The sequence below is a fragment of the Kwoniella dejecticola genome, chromosome 10 (assembly GCF_000512565.2).
Source record: "Kwoniella dejecticola CBS 10117 chromosome 10, complete sequence".
NCBI lineage: Eukaryota > Fungi > Basidiomycota > Tremellomycetes > Tremellales > Cryptococcaceae > Kwoniella > Kwoniella dejecticola.
In genome coordinates this window covers 168,936-186,975 of record NC_089310.1, presented here as the reverse complement: position 1 = coordinate 186,975, position 18,040 = coordinate 168,936, and the positions used below count along the sequence as shown (strand labels likewise).

Sequence of the window (18,040 nt, the reverse complement as noted above, 5' to 3'; positions counted from 1 at the left end):
ACCAAGGTACAATTGAGATAGGAGGGTGACAGCAGCAGCAAACAAGAGCAATTGGGTCTAGAATGAGGTCGCCGTCTTTGAGGAAGCGATCTCTCGGATGAATGAATGTTGGAGAAGCCGTATATATAAGACTGGGGGCTATGACAATGGCGATGATATCAAGTTATCTAGGTTGTTCGCCGACTCAACCTTATCTTCGAGTCGTTCTGTCTATCCGGCCCAAGATCCCGATCAAATCCCCCACGGGGTGAAAAACCATGACATCACGTGATAGTGAGATTTCCCAGAAAACTAGGTTGTACAGTCAACTGATTTCCATTGAGACGCGTTTGATGTTTTGGACAGACGATGATGGTGACCAAGCTGATGCAACATGACCAGATTCATCTGCATGTTATCTTATCACTAATTCTGCTTGCTCTCCTTACTCTTGCTCGTCAACACCAACCAAGTCAAGTGAAGCACAGCACACCACAGCACATCAGATCGGACAATCTTGATACAACATCTCGCTCTTTCTTGGTAACTTCAGCAAAGGCAACTGGATGCCTTCTTGGCCACTTACCACTCCCAAGGACGTCGCTTGATCGATGTCAGACGATGATTTCGGGGATGATTCATTCTTCGTCGACGATTCCTTCTTACGAGAGGTAGACAACCTCACATCCCAAGCTTCCGCTAGTACCACTGGTAAAACAACTACGAACACCACCGCTAAGACTCTGAATAATGGATTCACAAGATCAGTCTCCTTACAGAACCCTAAACCCATCTCCAACCCAGCACACTCGAGTAAAGGCTGGACAGGTGTCCAAAGAAGTGTATCTGGACCTTCTAAACCCACCAAACCCCTGACGAAAATCAACAGCACACCCGCCTTTTCTCTAAAGGCAGTATCCCAAGCCAGAAAGTCCTCACAACACTCATCTCAAAAAGATTTAGATACAGGTCGAAACATACCGCCTAGACCCAAATCCAAGTCGAACTCACAACAGCTCGTCTATTCCTCAGAGGATGAACTCGATATACTACCCCTCGAGCCCGAATCTATCGCCGCTCTCGATTCTCTGACCAATCCACCCCGAGCGCATTCCTCGTCAGCAACCAGACCAATATCTGCTCCCAAGAATAACGGACAACCGTCGTCAAATCCCGCAATACCGTCATCGCGTATCGGGCTGGGACGTCCGAATAACAGTAGTAACCCCTCATCCAGTCGTTCTTTTGAGCGGACGAACAGCTCAAGTGGGTTTCTGCAGACGCACTTGAATTTCAGGAAGGAGAGACAGACTACGAAGGGGAAGATATGGGATCGGACGGAATTCGCGGAAACTGGTCGAAGGATAGGTGCAGACAAGGTGAAAAATAAGAGTAAAAGCAAAAATAAAGGGAAGAGGAAGTCTCGAGATTGGGAAGATGAATGCGATGAAGGCGATGAGGAAGAAGACGAGGACGAAGATGATTGGGGTGCGGCTTTGGCTCCTCCTCCAAAACCCCTGGTGGACATGAGTAAGTACCTCTTCCATAGCTCCGTCATCTACTGCTGACTTGTTCTGCAATTCACGCAGATGCTCCTTACGAACCTCAGCGGCATGTCCCAAATTCAGCTACTATAGGAACGTACATATACCCCACTAACAAACCTAAGCGTGACTATCAATACGAGATCATACGAGCTTGCTTCAGAGATAATTGCCTGGTAGCTCTGCCTACGGGATTGGGAAAGACTTTTGTGGCTGGTGTAGTCATGCTGAACTGTGAGTGCTGACTCAGCTCTTGTGTCTCTCGAATAAGCTACGAGTAGCCGTTGACGGTCGAGGCATGCAGTCTACCGATGGTTCCCCACGGGTAAAATCGTTTTTCTGGCTCCCACGAAACCGCTGGTCAATCAACAAATCGAGGCTTGTCAGCTATCGTGCGGGATTCCAAGTAAGGATGCGGCCGTCATGACTGGATCCAGTGTATCAGGCAAAGAACGAGCCAGGCTGGTGAGCTCGCTCCTTTGCGACTTGCTATGTCGGGTGGTTCAAGCTGACCCACTTTTGCAGTGGGAAGATCGTAGAGTATTCTATTGTACGCCTCAAACGCTGGACAATGATCTGAAGAAGGGATCGGTAGATCCAAGGGATATCGTTCTGGCCGTTTTTGGTACGTCAGCTATCCCTCATCTTGCGTCATTGCGTCAAAGAAGTGATCGAGCTGAATCATTCGTGTTATAGATGAAGCGCATAAGGCTTCGGGGTCATATGCGTATACTACTATTTTGGCCTACATCACAGCGCATCATCCCTTTTTCCGTGTATTGGCTTTGACAGCTACTCCAGGAGCGGATGTGCCGAAGGTACAGAATGTCGTGGATGCCTTGCATATTTCGAGAATCGAGATTCGCGAGGCGGAAGCTCCGGAAATCCGTAAATACATGAATGAAAAGGTAAGCTGCTTCTTCGATCCCATAATATAGACATGCAGCTTAAATGACGTGTGCCGCAGCGAACGGAAAAACATGTCGTGCCAATGGGGGATATAATCGAGTCGTTCCGTGATCGGTGGGCTGCGATCATGAAGGTGAGTCATCGGCCCAGCAAATGTACGACAGAGACAGACGGACTAATGGTCTATGCATGATCTGTGCACAGCCAAATGTAGCGAAATTGGTGGACAAGGACATATTGACGGAACGAGATCTAGATGTCAAACGGCTTAGACCTTTCAGATTGACTGCCAAGCGGATGGAAATTGCGAAAGATCGAAATAGTGGGCTGAAGTGGGCCTTTGGAAGTTTGACGGCTCTGGAAAAGATGGCTAGAGCTATGGGTCATCTTGTAGGTTCACCAATTCAGGCTGTGTCGCACTCAAGATAGAATCGCTCTCTTGTGATCAGAGAAAACCATCGAGCGAAGCTGATGCAGAACACCTGGACAGCTCGAATTCTCCTTGGGCATGTTTCATACGACTCTAGTCGAGATCGCAGGCGGTACCAACGCACAAGGCAAGAAGAGCGCGTCCAAAGGGTCTTCCAATTCGGTTAGGAACAATACCGAATTCCAGAAGCTGCTTCGTGATGTAGAGGTGGAGATGAACATGATCAGGATAGGGAAAGATGGGCGGTCCAAAGCTGATAAGCATCCTAAGATGCAGAAAACTCTTGAATTGGTAAGTTGTTCTCTCGCGCTCGCCGTCCTTCCTATGTCAGCGTGCAGCTGTGGCCCTCTCACATCCAGCAAGCACTTCATAGCTGATATAACGATGATTCAGCTTCTGGCGCATTTTACGCAAGCGGAAGAAGAGGAAAAGACTTTAGGACAAAAGAATGATACCCGAGCGATGGTCTTCTGCTCTTTCCGGGAATGTGTATTGGATATTGTTGTGAGTTCCGACCGGTCTTTCTTGGACTAGAATGGACGAGACGTGGAAAGCTCACATTGGGTGGACAGGACATGCTGAATCAACATTCTGGGCTATTGAGAGCTACGAAGTTTGTTGGTCAATCGCAAGGCAAACAAGAGGAAGATCAGGGGTTCAACCAGAAAGAACAGAAGAAAACGATCAACGAATTCAAGGATGGGAAATACAATATCCTGGTGTCTACTTCGATAGGGGAGGAAGGTCTCGATATTGGAGAGGTGGATTTTGTCATCATCTACGATATGCCGAAACAGAGTATCAAACTTGTAAGTCGTCCTTTTACTGCCTGATATCTTTCATGCCTGCATGTTCTACGCACCACGCACTTTGCAGAGGTACCATGCTCACCATTCCTTTTGGCTTGCAGCTTCAACGTATTGGACGAACAGGTCGAAAACGTGATGGAAAAGTCCACGTCCTCATGTCGGAGAACAGGGAAGACATGAATTGGGAAACTGCTCAACAGACCCATCGAGATATCCAAGAAGAAATCCTGCATTCGAGGAATCTAGAGTTGTTCGAAGATGTGGAACCGCTGTTACCTGATAAATTCCCTGAGTGCATCGAGCAAGAAATGGAGATCGACCCTTGGGATCCTGAGAACAAGGAGTTCCAAAAGACTTTGGCAGAAGCCGAGCGACTTGTTCGAAAGGAAAAGGCTAAACAACAGAAAGCCCTCAATCAGTCTTCGAAAGCCAAGACCTCGACCAAGGGGAGTGGCAAAGGAAAAGATAAAGCAACTCGGGGTCATGAAATCCCAGATGATGCTCAAGGGTTCAAATCTGTGGCTGAGCTTCTAAGGGGAGCAGGTAAACTACCTTCAAAGGGCGGATACAACTCCGAGGAAGAAGCGGAAGACGTCGGATCGAAGAGGAAGTCGACGAAGAAAAGAGGGAGAGCTCCCTCCCCTGTCAGATCAGAGAGCGATGATGAACATGAAGACCAAGATCTGGATTCAGTATTCGCGGATACCGGATCTAGGGGTATGAAGTCAACTAAAGCGAAGAAGACCATGACGAAGCGAGCGAGGAAATCTGAAGAGAAGGTCAATAAAATAGTAGCTCGGATGAAGACGGACGGTATTTCGTTGGCGGATATAGACCTCAATATCTCGGAGTCAGACGATGATCGAGAACCAGAAGCAGTCCAGGAACAGAAACAGCCGAAACAGCCAGCCAAAAAGTCCAATCCCACATCCCGGAATTCATATGGTTCTCCAGCGATCGAGGACATACAAGAGACCGAAAGAGGGACACAGCAATCCAAGATGGGCGTATCTGCTCTGGATTTCTTCAATACTGTGGGACCAGTCCGAAGGGGAATGGATCGATCAAAATCACGGAGTCGGACTAGATCTTCTGCTTCACCTATGTTCACTCCCCCCTCTTCGCCTCCTCCGCTCTTACCCAATCATCATCCCAAGGAACCGGCAACATCCCCAGACGGACACAAAGCAACCGGGATCCTCGACGATTCGCCGGGTACTAACATCGACAGGAGAACCCAGAATGGCACTACGTACCAGGGTCAAAAGCTTACGCCTCGAACAGCAGCTGCAGCGGGCTTCAGTCAAATCGCCCCCGTCGACTTAGACTTGTCCTCTTGGGATATGGATGCGGATCTGGATCTAGACGATGAGTTGATCTCGCCAGTCCTGCGGAAAACTCATGATCGACAACAACAGCAGCAGCAGACCCCAGGAAGCATGTTACCCCCTCCAATACCTTCGTCGGTCATCAAAGTCAACTCAGATTCCTCGCCTTTCCACCCATCGACCACTAAACGATCTTCCAATCGGGCATCAGTATCATCTAATACGCCGATACCAGCCACGCAATTCCCAGTAAGAAGATTGGGCATGCGTCGACCTAGACCGATCGTCCTTTCTTCCGGTGGGCGAGATGATAATTCACCTGTCCACCATCAACACCCTCAGAGTCCAGTTGAATCGTCTCCGCTTGTCCTGGACCAGAATGCAAGAAGGAGGGTCATTGTGCAGAGTAGTTCGCCGATCGTAGAGCGCACTCGACCTCGACAACGAGCCAGAGCGGGGCCGAACTCGGATAGGAATGGGCACGGGCGGGCTCAGCGGGGTGATCGGAAGAAAAAGAAGAAAGGTCCCATTGGCGACTATGTGAGTACAATTTCTCCCATGCTTAAGCCTTCGTGTGTTACCTTCAGAAGTATTGATGGGATATGTTGTATCGTGCTGTAGATGGATATGGACGCCCAACTGTCCGGGTCCGATTCAGGCGATTCCAGCGAACACTCAGCATCATCAGTAGAGACGGAATCCGATCGCAGATTCGCGAATGATTTTCAGCCTACTCAAGCTCCGAAAGGATATAATCAACAAGCTATCTATCTTGCTGGGTTAGGAACGCAGGCGAGGGGATTCGGATTGAATTTTAAGAGGGATTTCGGGGATGCAAGGAAGGAGTTTCTGGGTAAAGCTAGGAAAGCTGTTTATATCACGGATGACGAGGATGAGGATGACGATGAAGGTGAATTACATCTTAGGGGTTCAAGAGGGAGACGAAGGGCGGAAGTAGAACCGAGTAGTGAGAATGAATATGAGTTAGGGAGTTTCGTGGTTAATGATAGTGATGATGAGTGATCTGATCTAATGACACTAGTGCATTGTATTTTTTGGTGCTTTGTAGATTAGGATATATTATAATATTGTCCATGTGAATTTTCGTAGTCTATACTCTAGGTCGATCTCGCTGTAAGAGTCGTCTTGTTTATTGGATTATTGGTTATTGATATCTTGTCATACATATTCATGTTGTTGTTTATGAATAGTCAAGTCATGCTCAAATCAGTAGACACCAAATGATCTGCTGCACTTCGTCAAATGATTCCACCTTGATACTGACATCTGGGTGTCATCAGTGATTGCATACAGTAGTCAACTGCTACAGTGGTATATGCCCATGTCAACAAGGTTTGGTGAAGTAGTATCAACTGATCAGGCCTGAGATGGCCAAAAGCCTTGATAGAACATCACTATACCATATCCGAAACCTAACTACGATATCAGAGCCTCGTGATCAGCCATGTCGTTACATTCCAAGGCCGTATCACTCCACCAACCAATGAGTTACGGAGTCTTAGCTCAAATACCAGCTGAGGGTTCAGGGCTTCCAGAAGTTCCACTAGAGCCGTCATCTGCATCAACGCGGTTAAGGACACCATCAGGATTCCCAGAAAGCTCAGCAAGGGATCGAGCCCTACCCTCAACGACAGGTCCTCGAATCCCATCAGCATTACCAGAAGAGACGGTGACGGAGCAGAAGTCAATATGTCTTTTGATCCCATCAGCATTCCCAGTGATTCCCACTGCATCTCCTCCAACTCGGCCGCGAACACCATCTGGGTGCCCCGAAAGGGTGGCAGCGAAAGACAGAGCGTCTTGATGGTGGCGAATACCATCAGCATTCCCAGAAGCACAAGCACCGGAGATGGAGATGGCACGAGCAGGTTCTCCACCGCCTCTCTTCTTGATCCCGTCACCGGACTGAGAGGGGACAACGATAGCCCCACCAACAGCTGAAGTTTTGCTATTGCGGATCCCACCAGCTTCTCCTTCTCCAGCGGCGAATCCAGGGACCGTGAAGGGGCCACTGGCAGGTGCAGTACCCTTACTAGCACCAGCATCAACATCAGCTTCAGCTTTAGCGGTAGTACCTGCAACAGCACTGCCGACGACTTCATCCGCCACTTCAACGGGAATTGGGCCTCTCTCCAACTCGTAAATGAGGTCCATCGCATAATTCCAATTCTGCATAGTCCTTTCCTTATCGAACAAATCGAGTCGCGCATCTTGGAAATCTAGCTTCTGAAACTCTTCTGAGTCGCCTTCGCCTGGGTACATGACCTTGGTGTGATCCTGAAAGACGGTGTCTTTCCATGATTTCGCATTGTCGGCTTCGGTCATTCCGCTTCTGGTGAACGTCGAAGTGATCGGCGCATGATTCTCGTCCCCGTCCCCGTGCCCGTCTTTGTTCCATGCTGTGGTGTGTAACGATACCTTATCCTGGAGGATATCGTACGAGTAGCAAGCGATACTCTCTTCTTGATCGTTGAAGATTTGACCCCATCTTTCCTTGATCACGCCGTCTCGCGAAGTCTGAGCGTCTGTTCTCATATAGTCTACGGACACCCGACCGTGGCGCACAGTAGAGTACAGTATGTGTCAGCTTTCGAATCACTCAGAGACTGGACAGTGGACAATACCCCTTTAGGCGTATCCATGATTGTGCCGTGTCAGGCCAGAGCAGATGTTGTCAGAGCACTTACGAGTTCCAGCGTCGTTCCATTTGATATCATTCAGACCAGTCTTATGGGTGACCTCGCCCGGATCCGCGTGAGCGCCTCCTTGATCAGGGCCTGATGACGAATCAGTGGATTCGAGGGTCAGAGCATCGATGGTCTCCACGATGACGGCTTCCTGAGCGGTCTGCTCGTCAAAGTTAGGTGATCCTGAGTGTTGAGACATTGTATAACGAGTCCGTGAAGCTATTCGAAAATCAGTCAAGCAATATGAAGAAGTGTGATATACTGTAGATCTTGGTAAGAGCGACAATATCAGGGTACTACGAGTCCACCTTTATACAACCCAAATTGGCAGGGGCGATCATGTCTGGTCCGTTTACATCGGACCATGCGAGAAGCCACTGCCCTTCTTACGAGCGCGTACTGTCCATCATACAGGATATTGTCTAGCACGAATATCGATCTTCTCGAAGGTGTATAGCGTCTTCGTGATCTCAAGCAAGATCCCAATACCTCGATGTCTCCCTCACCGGCTGCTGAAACCTCCTTGTGTCGTATCGAGAAATCCTTTTTTCTTGGGCCTAACCATCAATGAATCTAGACTCGTGAGTGGACCGAGCGTTTAACGCTTAAGTTAAATAATTCCTTTGATCGCGATCTTGTCAAGCTCCATCTTGCTTTACCCGAATAACGATGACATGGTACAAATATCTGAGAAGACGACATCACCATCGATGTCGACAGCGCGCTGAGCCTGATGAGAAAGACTGCTTTGATACTCTGATCTCGAAGATGCCAAGCGTGAAGACTAGACTACACAAAGCAGATTGGATAGCTTCGAAGTCGACAATTCCTCGTAAATGCCATCTTGGAAGTCCAACTTTCAACTTTCACTGGTGGCGAATGTCAACCAAAAAAAAAAACGATCTCAAACCTCCACAAAAGCATCAAGTCAATTCCGGATTTTATCAGGAGCATCCATTCGCAGCGTGCTCTCATTTTCATGTTTTCAAATGATGCCAAGCTAGGAATGGGTGCATCCTCATTGACGTGGATGCAGGTCATTCCTACTTCGCACTTCTTCCACTACATCCTTCAAGGAAGTGATGACCCTCACGCTGCTGAGATCTTCATCATGCACCCGCACAGCTCCATCAGACCATTCGCCTTGCCGACGTATCAACCTTCCTTCGATGCCCGCAGCTACAGACCCGCGATAGTCCCTACACTGCCTTGTTAACGCCACTTGCAGCTGTGACGATGCGACAGACATTGTACTCACGCTTTCAGCTCGTCACCCACCATAATCACACCCTCCCCGGGATCCGCCTCACATTTCCTACAAGCTGCCTTGTATATCTCAGCCGCAGGTTTAGCGTGCTCGACATCCCACGATAAGGTCGGAGGGTACGTCAATAGGGGTAATATATCCAAGGAGTCGAGAGTCTTCACTAATCCACAGATCCGGTAATCAGCTGTTTGGAAACGCTAAATGTCAACCTTCACTCACGTATACGAGGATCAGCATTGGATATTATCGATGTTTTCACACCCATTTGGCGGAGATCCTTCACTATCACGACCATACACAGCTCAAAGTCAACCCTATCTTCGACTTTGGCCGCTCTCCCCCTTTAGTAAGGTGGAGCGCTTGATCACGACCAAGTCGGGACTTACAGCATTCTATCGTTTCTGGGAAATTGCGGTACCCTTCGTCACTTTCAAATCTGCTCATCAAGGCTGGACCGATTTTTCCGATTTTGTCATCCAGTTCTAGTCGCAATTGAGGCAGTGAGCAGCGTAATCTACGGAGACCGGTCCAGACACATGACCGTACCTGTTCGATCTGCCCCCGCTTCTAGCAAAGTCTCATAGATGATTTTGGTCCACCATTCTTCGGGCGTGAGAGCTGGATTGGAGTGTTTCCCGTATAATGGCCATTTAGCATCGACAGCCTTGAACGCTGTATGTCTATCATTATCAGCTCGAGCTCGAAACAATATCATAGTATCATTGAGAAAAAAAACCTCAAGTCGAATGCAGGGAATGATGGAAAGCTTACCAGGCTTAAATGCTGCTCGGACGCTCGATGGAATTATGGCGTCAGGAGTGAGCCCTCCTTTGATAGCTTCAACATGATATCTTGGGTTGATCAGCTCACAGATTCGATAGGATAAGGTAGAGTCCGCTCACTGCTCGTGTACCGGGAGTCGAGGTGTGCAGAGGGTATCTGCAACGTATGTCAGCTCTTTGACATATGACGAACGCCGGACTCTAAAACACTCGATCGCTTACCAAACACGTCGAACAGCACGAGCCGAACGGGCGTTTTCGCCGAGCTCGAACTCATGTTTCTGAAGTTCAGGCAGGTGAATCTGTTGCTGAGGGGTCTAAGCAGCATCAATACTAATGCACGACGAGGTTGTTACATGCATACCACCAAAGATCGTATCCACAAATGATCGAACAGAGAGCACTTGCTCACGATACCCTTCGAAGAACCGGAAAAGATATGATGATGTCATCACCATTCTTCGGGATAAACATTTGTGATTGCCGCTGGCTGGCACATGAAGGATTGCTCATGTTGACATCTCCCTTATCTGCTTATCTCCCTCATTCGGACTCCCACATTCCTCAGCAGCTTATACAGTGCTGCTTCGCTACTCTGTCTCATATACTCTCCCCCCTCGCCTGTAAATATATCACAAATGACTCATGCCTGAGGCTAATAAAGCCCTTCAGGAAGAAGAGCTCGAAAGCCTTCGAGCTATCTATCCAGAGGAATGGCATGATGTCCCTCCAAAGAAAACGGCATGGGGTACTGAGCTGGACGGCGGCTGGTGGGAGGTCACCGTCAAGAGTATGGAAGATGACCGGGTACGGGTCATATTGAGGGGCAAGATGATCTCAGTGAGTATCACTTACCTTAAGCCGGAAAATAATGACTCAATCGTCCCATTATAGACATACCCACAACAAGTACCGCCCTTATCTGTCAAGGCGCCCGAATACCTGACAGCGAAACATGTTCAAAGTCTACATAATTTGATACAAGGGAAAGCAAAGTCTAAAGTTGGGGAAGCCATGATCTTTGAGGTGAGTTCTCTGAATCGCTGAAGACGTAGTTCACCGGTAGCTGAGTTTCTCAATTTCTCCATGTACAGCTTATAGATACAGTGAGGGACTTTATCACCGATAATCACGCACCTTTACCTAATTATGGAGATGTGAACTTGATGGAGGAAAAAGCTAGACGAGAAGAAGCGCAAAAAGCGGTAATCATCGCTGTGTCCTTCTATATTCTGAGAAAGTCATGCCTGCCAGAGACTGACTCGTGACCATTTATAGGCCGAAGAAGCCTCTAGAATAACAGAAGAAGAGAACAAACAGAAAGAAGAAGCCAAAACCAACCGGTATCTGCACGATCAGATCCAGCTCAAAACCATACAGAAGAAAGAAACCGTAGACCAGGTCAAACAACGAGAAGAAGCACGTCGAAGACAAGAATCACTTGCTACTCTGGACGTGGGCGATCTAGAAAGCCGTTATCTAGAACTCGACGACAGTATATCTGTAGAAGGGTACGAGGGTAGCTGGAAGCGGTGGATTCTCTTCGGGGGAAAAAGGGATCTTCTGTGGACCAATTACTCAGCGGAACCCGAAAATTTCACCCTTAACGGTCAAATCGAAAACGATAATGACAGCAGGAGTACCTTTGTCAAAGCGGCTGCACCTTGTCTCAACGTACAAATCATCGACTTTGCCGCCCCATATTACCTCACACCCCAGGGTACGAAGCGGATAGATCAGTGCGTGGTCGAAGCTTTGCGTTTGAAGGAAATTAGGTCGGAGCATGTGTCGAAACTGTACGCAGTCAAGAGATGTAGAAGTCCGAAAGGATGGGAAAGATTGATCCTGGTTATTGAACCTACAAACGAAGGTGGTAGATTGAGAAGCTGGATACCCAAAGAAGGCTTTGGCGAAGCGTTGGCCCGAGAGTATATCAGTCAAAGCTTATTGGGCCTTAGCGAGATACATTCACGAAACGCAACGCAAAGACAAATTGACCTCGATTTTGCCCTCATCACCGCAGGAATTGGCGGGGAGAAGATAGTCAAGCTGGCAGGAACGGGCTATGCAAGGCGGATGATCGACATGCATCGTTCAAATCCCTTTCTAAGAAACAAGGTTGACGCTATACCGGAGGAATGGTAAGGGAGATCATTCACCCTCTCATGGTATATCGCTGACAGTGATACCCGCTGATAGGATCTCTCCCGATGAGCGAGATTCTCCTCATTCGTACACCAAGCCACGAGACCTATGGCATGTAGGCTTACTGCTGGTACAGCTTATCTGGGGACCAGACGTTTTGAAACAGTATCATAACTTAACATCAGTGCTCCATCATGGCGAGTCAATCCACATATCTGCCTGACACAGATCAACGCTAAAATTTCGTCAGAACAGGAGTCGAATTGTCTGATCATATGACGGATGTGTTGGCCGGATTGCTTCATCAAAACTCCAAGAAACGGTTGACCGCGGATGACGCTCTCATGAAACTTCGGTCAGCAGATGAGGAGACGACTAAAAGGGGGTTCAGGCGGACAAATAGCGGTGAGTTCACCGCCACTCGTTTGTGCCGCCCGAAGTTAACAACTTTGCTAGGTCATGTTCCCCACAACTCGCTCTCAGGCGGACTACCTGATTCTGCTCAAAGCTTTTTGGGCATCTCGCCCGTGAATAGAGGCTTATTCGGCTATATGCCTACTACACCTCAACCGCTTGCGCCCAGGCTATCGCGTTATAGAACCGATTTCGAAGAAGTCGAGTTCCTAGGAAAGGGTGGATTCGGTGAAGTAGTCAAAGCTAGAAATAAGCTAGATGGCCGTTCTTACGCTATCAAGAAGGTCAAGCTTCGTCTCGAAGATGACGAAGCCAAGGTGTACAGAGAAGTCAACAATCTCTCCAGGGTCAACCATCAACACATCGTTCGGTATTATTCGTGCTGGCTGGAAGATGCAAATCCCCCTCAACTCACTCCGACAGCAGATGATTCCACTCCTGGCCCAAGCGCAAGTAACAATACCGGCTCAACATCAGAAGAGGACATCTTTGCACTGAATTTCGATGACGCCTCTTTCTCCCGACGTGATCAGTCTCGAAGCGCTTCTTTCCCCCGCATTAGATTCGCGAATGAGGAAGAGGACGACGAAGAGGACAGCGACGAGGATTCGGCCAGCAGTGAAAGTGATAGTGACAGCGATAACTCCACAGCAGCCGACCCTTCGGAAATGCGTGACAGGGGTAGATCGATGAATGTGCCTATACCGCCAAAACCTTCCCAGTCGATCACGGACGCTACCACGGATGACGGTACTGTAGAGAGAATACTATACATCCAGATGGAATTTGTCGACAATCAGACATTACGGGAAGCAATCAGCAGAGGCTTGACCGAAGATGAGGCGTGGAGACTTCTGAGACAGGTACTCTCGGCTCTAGCACATATGGCTTCTCTAGGCATTGTGCATCGGGATCTTAAACCGACGAACATCCTTATCGACGGCGACGGCAATGTCAAAATAGCAGACTTCGGACTATCCACGACAGACAAAGCTCCTACCGAAATCATGACTGGGAATAACGCCTCCCCGGCTGATGAGCTTGATCGAACCTCAAACATCGGTACAGGTCTGTATATCGCGCCGGAGGTCTTGATTTCAAAGTCGTACAACGAGAGAGCAGACATGTATTCACTTGGAATAATCTTCTTCGAGATGTGTTTCCCCTTCAAAACCAGCATGGAGCGAGCTCACATCATCAACTCCATCCGACAGCCCTCGATCACCTTCCCGCCAGCTTGGCCAACAACGCATAAAGTCAACGAAAAGGCAATCATCACCAGGTTGCTGGCACACGACCCCTCAAAGAGATTCAGTGCCACAGAGCTTCTCAGGAGTCCGCTTTTACCGTCACCAGAGAAACGTAAAGAGGATTGGGATGCTGCTATAATCGGTAAGCTCTGACAGGCGCATTGAGTCTAAGACATCAGCTTGACTATTTTTTCTTCTATCACAGAGCTCACGGACCCAAAATCTTCCCAATATCAACCGCTTCTCAACGCTTTATTCGATAAGACCTCGCACTTCATAGGGGACATTGATCATCGGCTTGTCGACTATACATACGACAATGACTCAGATGACCAACTGCAAGTGTGGCTGACTGTAGTCATCCAGCGACTGGTGGATCTACTACAAAGGCATGGAGCGGTGGAAAGCTACTTGCCATTATTGATTCCTGAGACTACGCTTCTCAATACTTTCCCTGGTCTGGATCCTGTGCGATTGATAGAGCGATCCGGTCAAATAGTACAGCTACCTTCTTCTGACCTGTTAGCGATGGCAAGGTCAGCCACTCGACGTCAGATAGAGCGAATCAAGAGATATCACGTAGGAAGAAGGTATTCGAATGATCAAGTGGGAGGTCAGCCGTTGGTGTCTGGAGAACTCAGGTAAGCTTTGGACGTAAGCTTTGTGCAGCTCAGTAGCTCTGGCTCACGCTCGATTCTCGTAGCTTCGATATATTGTCGCCCTTGCGGTCCGGAGCGGCGGAAGCGGAGCTATTGGAGATAGTGGACAAAGTTATTTCCGAATTTAGGGGGATGAGAGGATCGTCCTCAATCGAATACGATTTTCACGTCAGTCACGAAACAGGTAAGTCAAGTTCCTCAGGATACCCGTAGTATAAGCTGATAATCTCCTGCATTTCAGTACTGAAAACGATCCTCAGTATAATACCTGATCGACCAGACAAACCACGTCGTAAGGCTCTACACGAGTTCAAGAAGCTCGGTTCTAGCCACCCTGTCTCGAATGCGGCCCATTCCAGGTCGATGCTGGGACCCATTCCTGGATTATCGAAATCCATAATGGATGAGTTGGAACAATGTTGCATTGCTGGTGAGCTGATCATGGCATTTTCTCTCGAGGGATTATGCTGATTTACTCGCAGACGATTTTGATCTCGTCCGGGCCAAACTCGAGTCACTCTTCCCCTCGTCAAAACGGCAGCTAGCTATAGGTTTCGAAGACATCAGCAATGTGATCAAGCTTGCTCGGTCTTTTGGGGTCACCCGGCGGATCGTGTTTAGACCAACTTTAGCCAGACACTCCGAGGTAAGCGCTCAACACAAGCGAGTTAGCCCTTGCTAATGCGTGTGATAGTTCTTCCGTGGCGGATTCATGTTTGAATGCGTGAGACGAGGAAAGCAGAAAGAGGTCGTAGCGTATGGAGGAAGGTATGTTTTTCTTGCAGATCTTCGCACCATCGCAAGAATTGGTGTTCACGCGAGCACGAATGCATTTATAGGTATGATTCGCTCCTCGAACACTTCAAACAACCTGCTATGCATTCTCAGTCCCGTCGCGTCTTCGGAGTAGGAATGACAATAGCGGTTGAGTAAGTCAAGCACAAATACCTCCTCGTGTTATGCTGATCAATGTAAAACAGCCAACTTGCGAGAATCGTATCTAAATACGAATCTTCGCTATCTAGACGGCTGATGGAAAAGCCAAACGAGGACGAGAGGTCTTTCGGGTACTGGAGTCCGGCAGTAAGCCTCTGGAATTGCTTCAAATTGAAGATTTGGCTGACTCAAGTGATAGCGTTGCGATGTATATGTCGCTGCTTTCCCGCATGTCGACCTGTCAGTACGGCTCAGCGTCATTGGCGAGCTATGGAGAGCTGGTATACGTGCAGACCTTCAATATGACGATGAGCGAAGTGTGGAAGATGTCGCTTTGGAATGCCAAGAACAGAATATATTGTGAGCAAGAATATGGGCTAGTCCGATCGTTTGTCATCCACTGACACTGTCCCAAACAGGTACTTGGTAATTCCCAAAGCGTCTAAGACGGTTGTCAAAGTGCGGAGTATCTTGCGGAAATCTGAGGAAGAAGGTGAGTTGCGCGGTTTCGTCTCGAGTGGCGCTCAAATGCTAATCGTGAGCATTGATAGTATCTCGCCACGATCTTTGTAATCATCTGCGCATAGCTATATCGGATCAACGGCGTATAGATGCGTCCTATGCGTCTGCCGAAGGGTCAATCCCATCCGCACAAGCTGCAGCGATGTCAGTGGAACCCAAGCAGGCCGAGGTCGATATCAAGCTTCTTTTGCCGCCGGAACCTATGTCTTCGAAGGGTACGAAAGGCCGGCCTGTCAGGAAGTTTAGGCACGGGACCAAGGTGAGTCCCACTTCATTCTTGTTGACCACATTCCAGCTGACTCGATGTTGCCAGTCTGTGTATTATGAGAAAGGTAAATTTTGTTTTCTGAAGATATTCTTATGTTGCTAGCGCTGATGTGTTTACAACCTACACCATACACAGCTTCCGATTTTGCACTTCAGACTCACTCGACGTTACCAATCCTCGGTGTGGATCTACCTTTATCGATGCTGTGCCAAATGACCTTCGATACCACTTGGGTAAACGATGATGAAGCGTGGAGGGCGCTGTTGACCAAAGAAGGTATATCTACAGGGGATAGACGGTATGCGGAGACGGTCAGAGATGCGGTGAAAGATAGGAAATCGAACGGCTTATCGAATGGCTCAGCTGGAGGACAAGCTGGTGGAAACGGAGGATGGTGTTGGTTGTTCAGTGTCAGAGAAGCTAAAGTGCGTGTTATAACAACCTTTGCTGCAAGACGATGCGCTCAATTACTCCACCTGACTGATGACGCTGTTCAGGGATTCTTGTTACAAATAGGCGGAGGAAGGTAGCGTGACAGGCTCGATCGACACTTGCAATGCCACAACCACTCATATCATATTAGATGTTCATGCATTCACAGGATGTAGGATCCAACGAATGCAGTCCTTTCTGATTTGCTTCACAAAGAAGGCCTCTTACGCTTGGTGAAGCGCTCATATGAGGCATTGACCCTCGCTCTATTCCCCTCCGGGTTGTGGTAAAACTTCTCCAACACGGCGGTGCACCCTGTAGTCTAAGCGTGGAAGGATTTTGTTGACCGACCGAAAGAGACCGAGTCGAGCCGCGAGCCGACATCGACAGCCTTTGTCCGCAGGTGAAAAGGCCAGCGGTGATCGTCATCTATTCCGCTTCTGTCTGAAGGCCCCAAAGGAGATACTCTGATGTCGTGGCCAGATCAAGGCAAATCGAGTCAGGTCGCGAATGGAGCGTGATAGGCATTGTCCCCGATAAGAAGGCTAACACTGCTTTGCAAGGGTATAAGAGGGGGACGGATTCTGGTTGTCCATTGCAGTAAGATTTCCCCTAACTAGCACACAGCATTCAGTATCACCATGTCGCAAGATACCGCCTCGGAGGGCCTCAACATGGTCAACCGGATGTTTGCTGACGCCCATAATAGACCACTTGGATCTCACCTCCGCACATCGCAGGACGAGCAAGGTGAGTCGCCAGCGATACAGTACAATACTCTAGCTCAGCCAGGGCGAGGATTGCTAAGGCCGCGATTGTCACAGCTTGGCTCGACGGTAGCAACCGGTTCACCACTACGCGCTCTGATAATCCCGGAACGCTGGAATGCGGTCTTATCAGGAAAACCCGCAACAATCAGCCCCTTATGACATACGCTCAGATCTGGGACCGAACGTACGCAAAAGGCAGAGTCACGATGCCGAAAGGCACGATTGTCGATCTGACTTTGGATTACCTGCCGGACAGATCGTATATATTCACCAACAAAGTCGTTTGGAGGGAATGGGCTAAAGGAAGTATCACTTGCGCAGATGCATCGACTGGAGATTCTCAGATATTCGGGGAAGACTTGACTGTAGACGGCGTTCAGATGAGCACGATTGTGAATCCCTTGCTCGACCAGTTGTATGATCTGGTCATTAGGTACAAAGTCTAGTCATAAAGGACAGGGTCATCCACTGTCCACTAGTACTAGTACTAAGAAAGAGCATGGCAGGGCGGACTGTACGTCTATTGACTCTGCATTGCGATTTGCTGTGGTAGTTTGCGTAGCCTAATGCATCAATTTCGAGGATAATCAATTGTACTTGACACAATTCACTTGTCTCATGCCGCTGTTGACACTCCTGAGCAAATTGATCTCGATATTTCCCCCTCCTTAAGGGCTGGTAGCAGCTTGCCCCGGTGCTCGTGGGTACGTGCACGTGAAATTAGACGGGGAAAAGTCGGCATTCTAAGTACATTATGCAATCCCCCAGATATACATGTATCAGCTCTTGATATGCTATCCCCATCCATGCGCAGACTAAAGAGTCTACTCGTACAAGCAATGCATTGAATCCTTAGTACTCGTTTAATATGCAATGATATTATCGCGT

General features: G+C 48.5%; 5 protein-coding genes across 5 annotated transcripts; 3 read left to right on the top strand and 2 right to left on the bottom strand.

Moving 5' to 3' along the window:
• Window positions 1–590: 590 nt before the first annotated feature.
• Window positions 591–6,022, top strand: I303_107622 (uncharacterized protein; the record flags this gene model as incomplete). Its single annotated transcript, XM_018410897.1, has 12 exons — window positions 591–1,509; window positions 1,569–1,757; window positions 1,828–1,988; window positions 2,049–2,148; window positions 2,220–2,431; window positions 2,491–2,565; window positions 2,637–2,822; window positions 2,923–3,153; window positions 3,256–3,366; window positions 3,435–3,671; window positions 3,773–5,539; window positions 5,621–6,022. The coding sequence occupies 12 exons, from the start codon at window positions 591–593 to the stop codon at window positions 6,020–6,022; spliced, it is 4,590 nt and encodes a 1,529-aa protein (XP_018259565.1).
• Window positions 6,023–6,523: 501 nt separating this feature from the next.
• Window positions 6,524–7,906, bottom strand: I303_107621 (uncharacterized protein; the record flags this gene model as incomplete). The annotated part of the gene is made up of 2 exons (XM_018410896.1): window positions 6,524–7,560; window positions 7,708–7,906. The coding sequence occupies 2 exons, from the start codon at window positions 7,904–7,906 to the stop codon at window positions 6,524–6,526; spliced, it is 1,236 nt and encodes a 411-aa protein (XP_018259564.1).
• Window positions 7,907–8,725: 819 nt separating this feature from the next.
• Window positions 8,726–10,033, bottom strand: I303_107620 (uncharacterized protein; the record flags this gene model as incomplete). The annotated part of the gene is made up of 8 exons (XM_018410895.1): window positions 8,726–8,906; window positions 8,966–9,134; window positions 9,194–9,256; window positions 9,361–9,456; window positions 9,521–9,646; window positions 9,746–9,825; window positions 9,877–9,913; window positions 9,979–10,033. 8 exons carry the CDS (start codon window positions 10,031–10,033, stop codon window positions 8,726–8,728), a joined length of 807 nt encoding a protein of 268 aa, XP_018259563.1.
• Window positions 10,034–10,401: 368 nt separating this feature from the next.
• Window positions 10,402–16,480, top strand: I303_107619 (uncharacterized protein; the record flags this gene model as incomplete). The annotated part of the gene is made up of 20 exons (XM_065969624.1): window positions 10,402–10,596; window positions 10,651–10,782; window positions 10,851–10,961; window positions 11,035–11,897; window positions 11,956–12,098; window positions 12,157–12,306; window positions 12,358–13,707; window positions 13,771–14,206; window positions 14,269–14,408; window positions 14,466–14,654; window positions 14,707–14,870; window positions 14,919–14,992; window positions 15,064–15,153; window positions 15,205–15,307; window positions 15,360–15,520; window positions 15,580–15,653; window positions 15,712–15,941; window positions 15,996–16,014; window positions 16,086–16,375; window positions 16,448–16,480. The coding sequence occupies 20 exons, from the start codon at window positions 10,402–10,404 to the stop codon at window positions 16,478–16,480; spliced, it is 4,947 nt and encodes a 1,648-aa protein (XP_065825696.1).
• A 543-nt stretch (window positions 16,481–17,023) lies between these two features.
• I303_107618 (uncharacterized protein) lies at window positions 17,024–17,598 on the top strand (the record flags this gene model as incomplete). Its single annotated transcript, XM_018410893.1, has 2 exons — window positions 17,024–17,132; window positions 17,207–17,598. The coding sequence occupies 2 exons, from the start codon at window positions 17,024–17,026 to the stop codon at window positions 17,596–17,598; spliced, it is 501 nt and encodes a 166-aa protein (XP_018259561.1).
• Window positions 17,599–18,040: the final 442 nt, after the last annotated feature.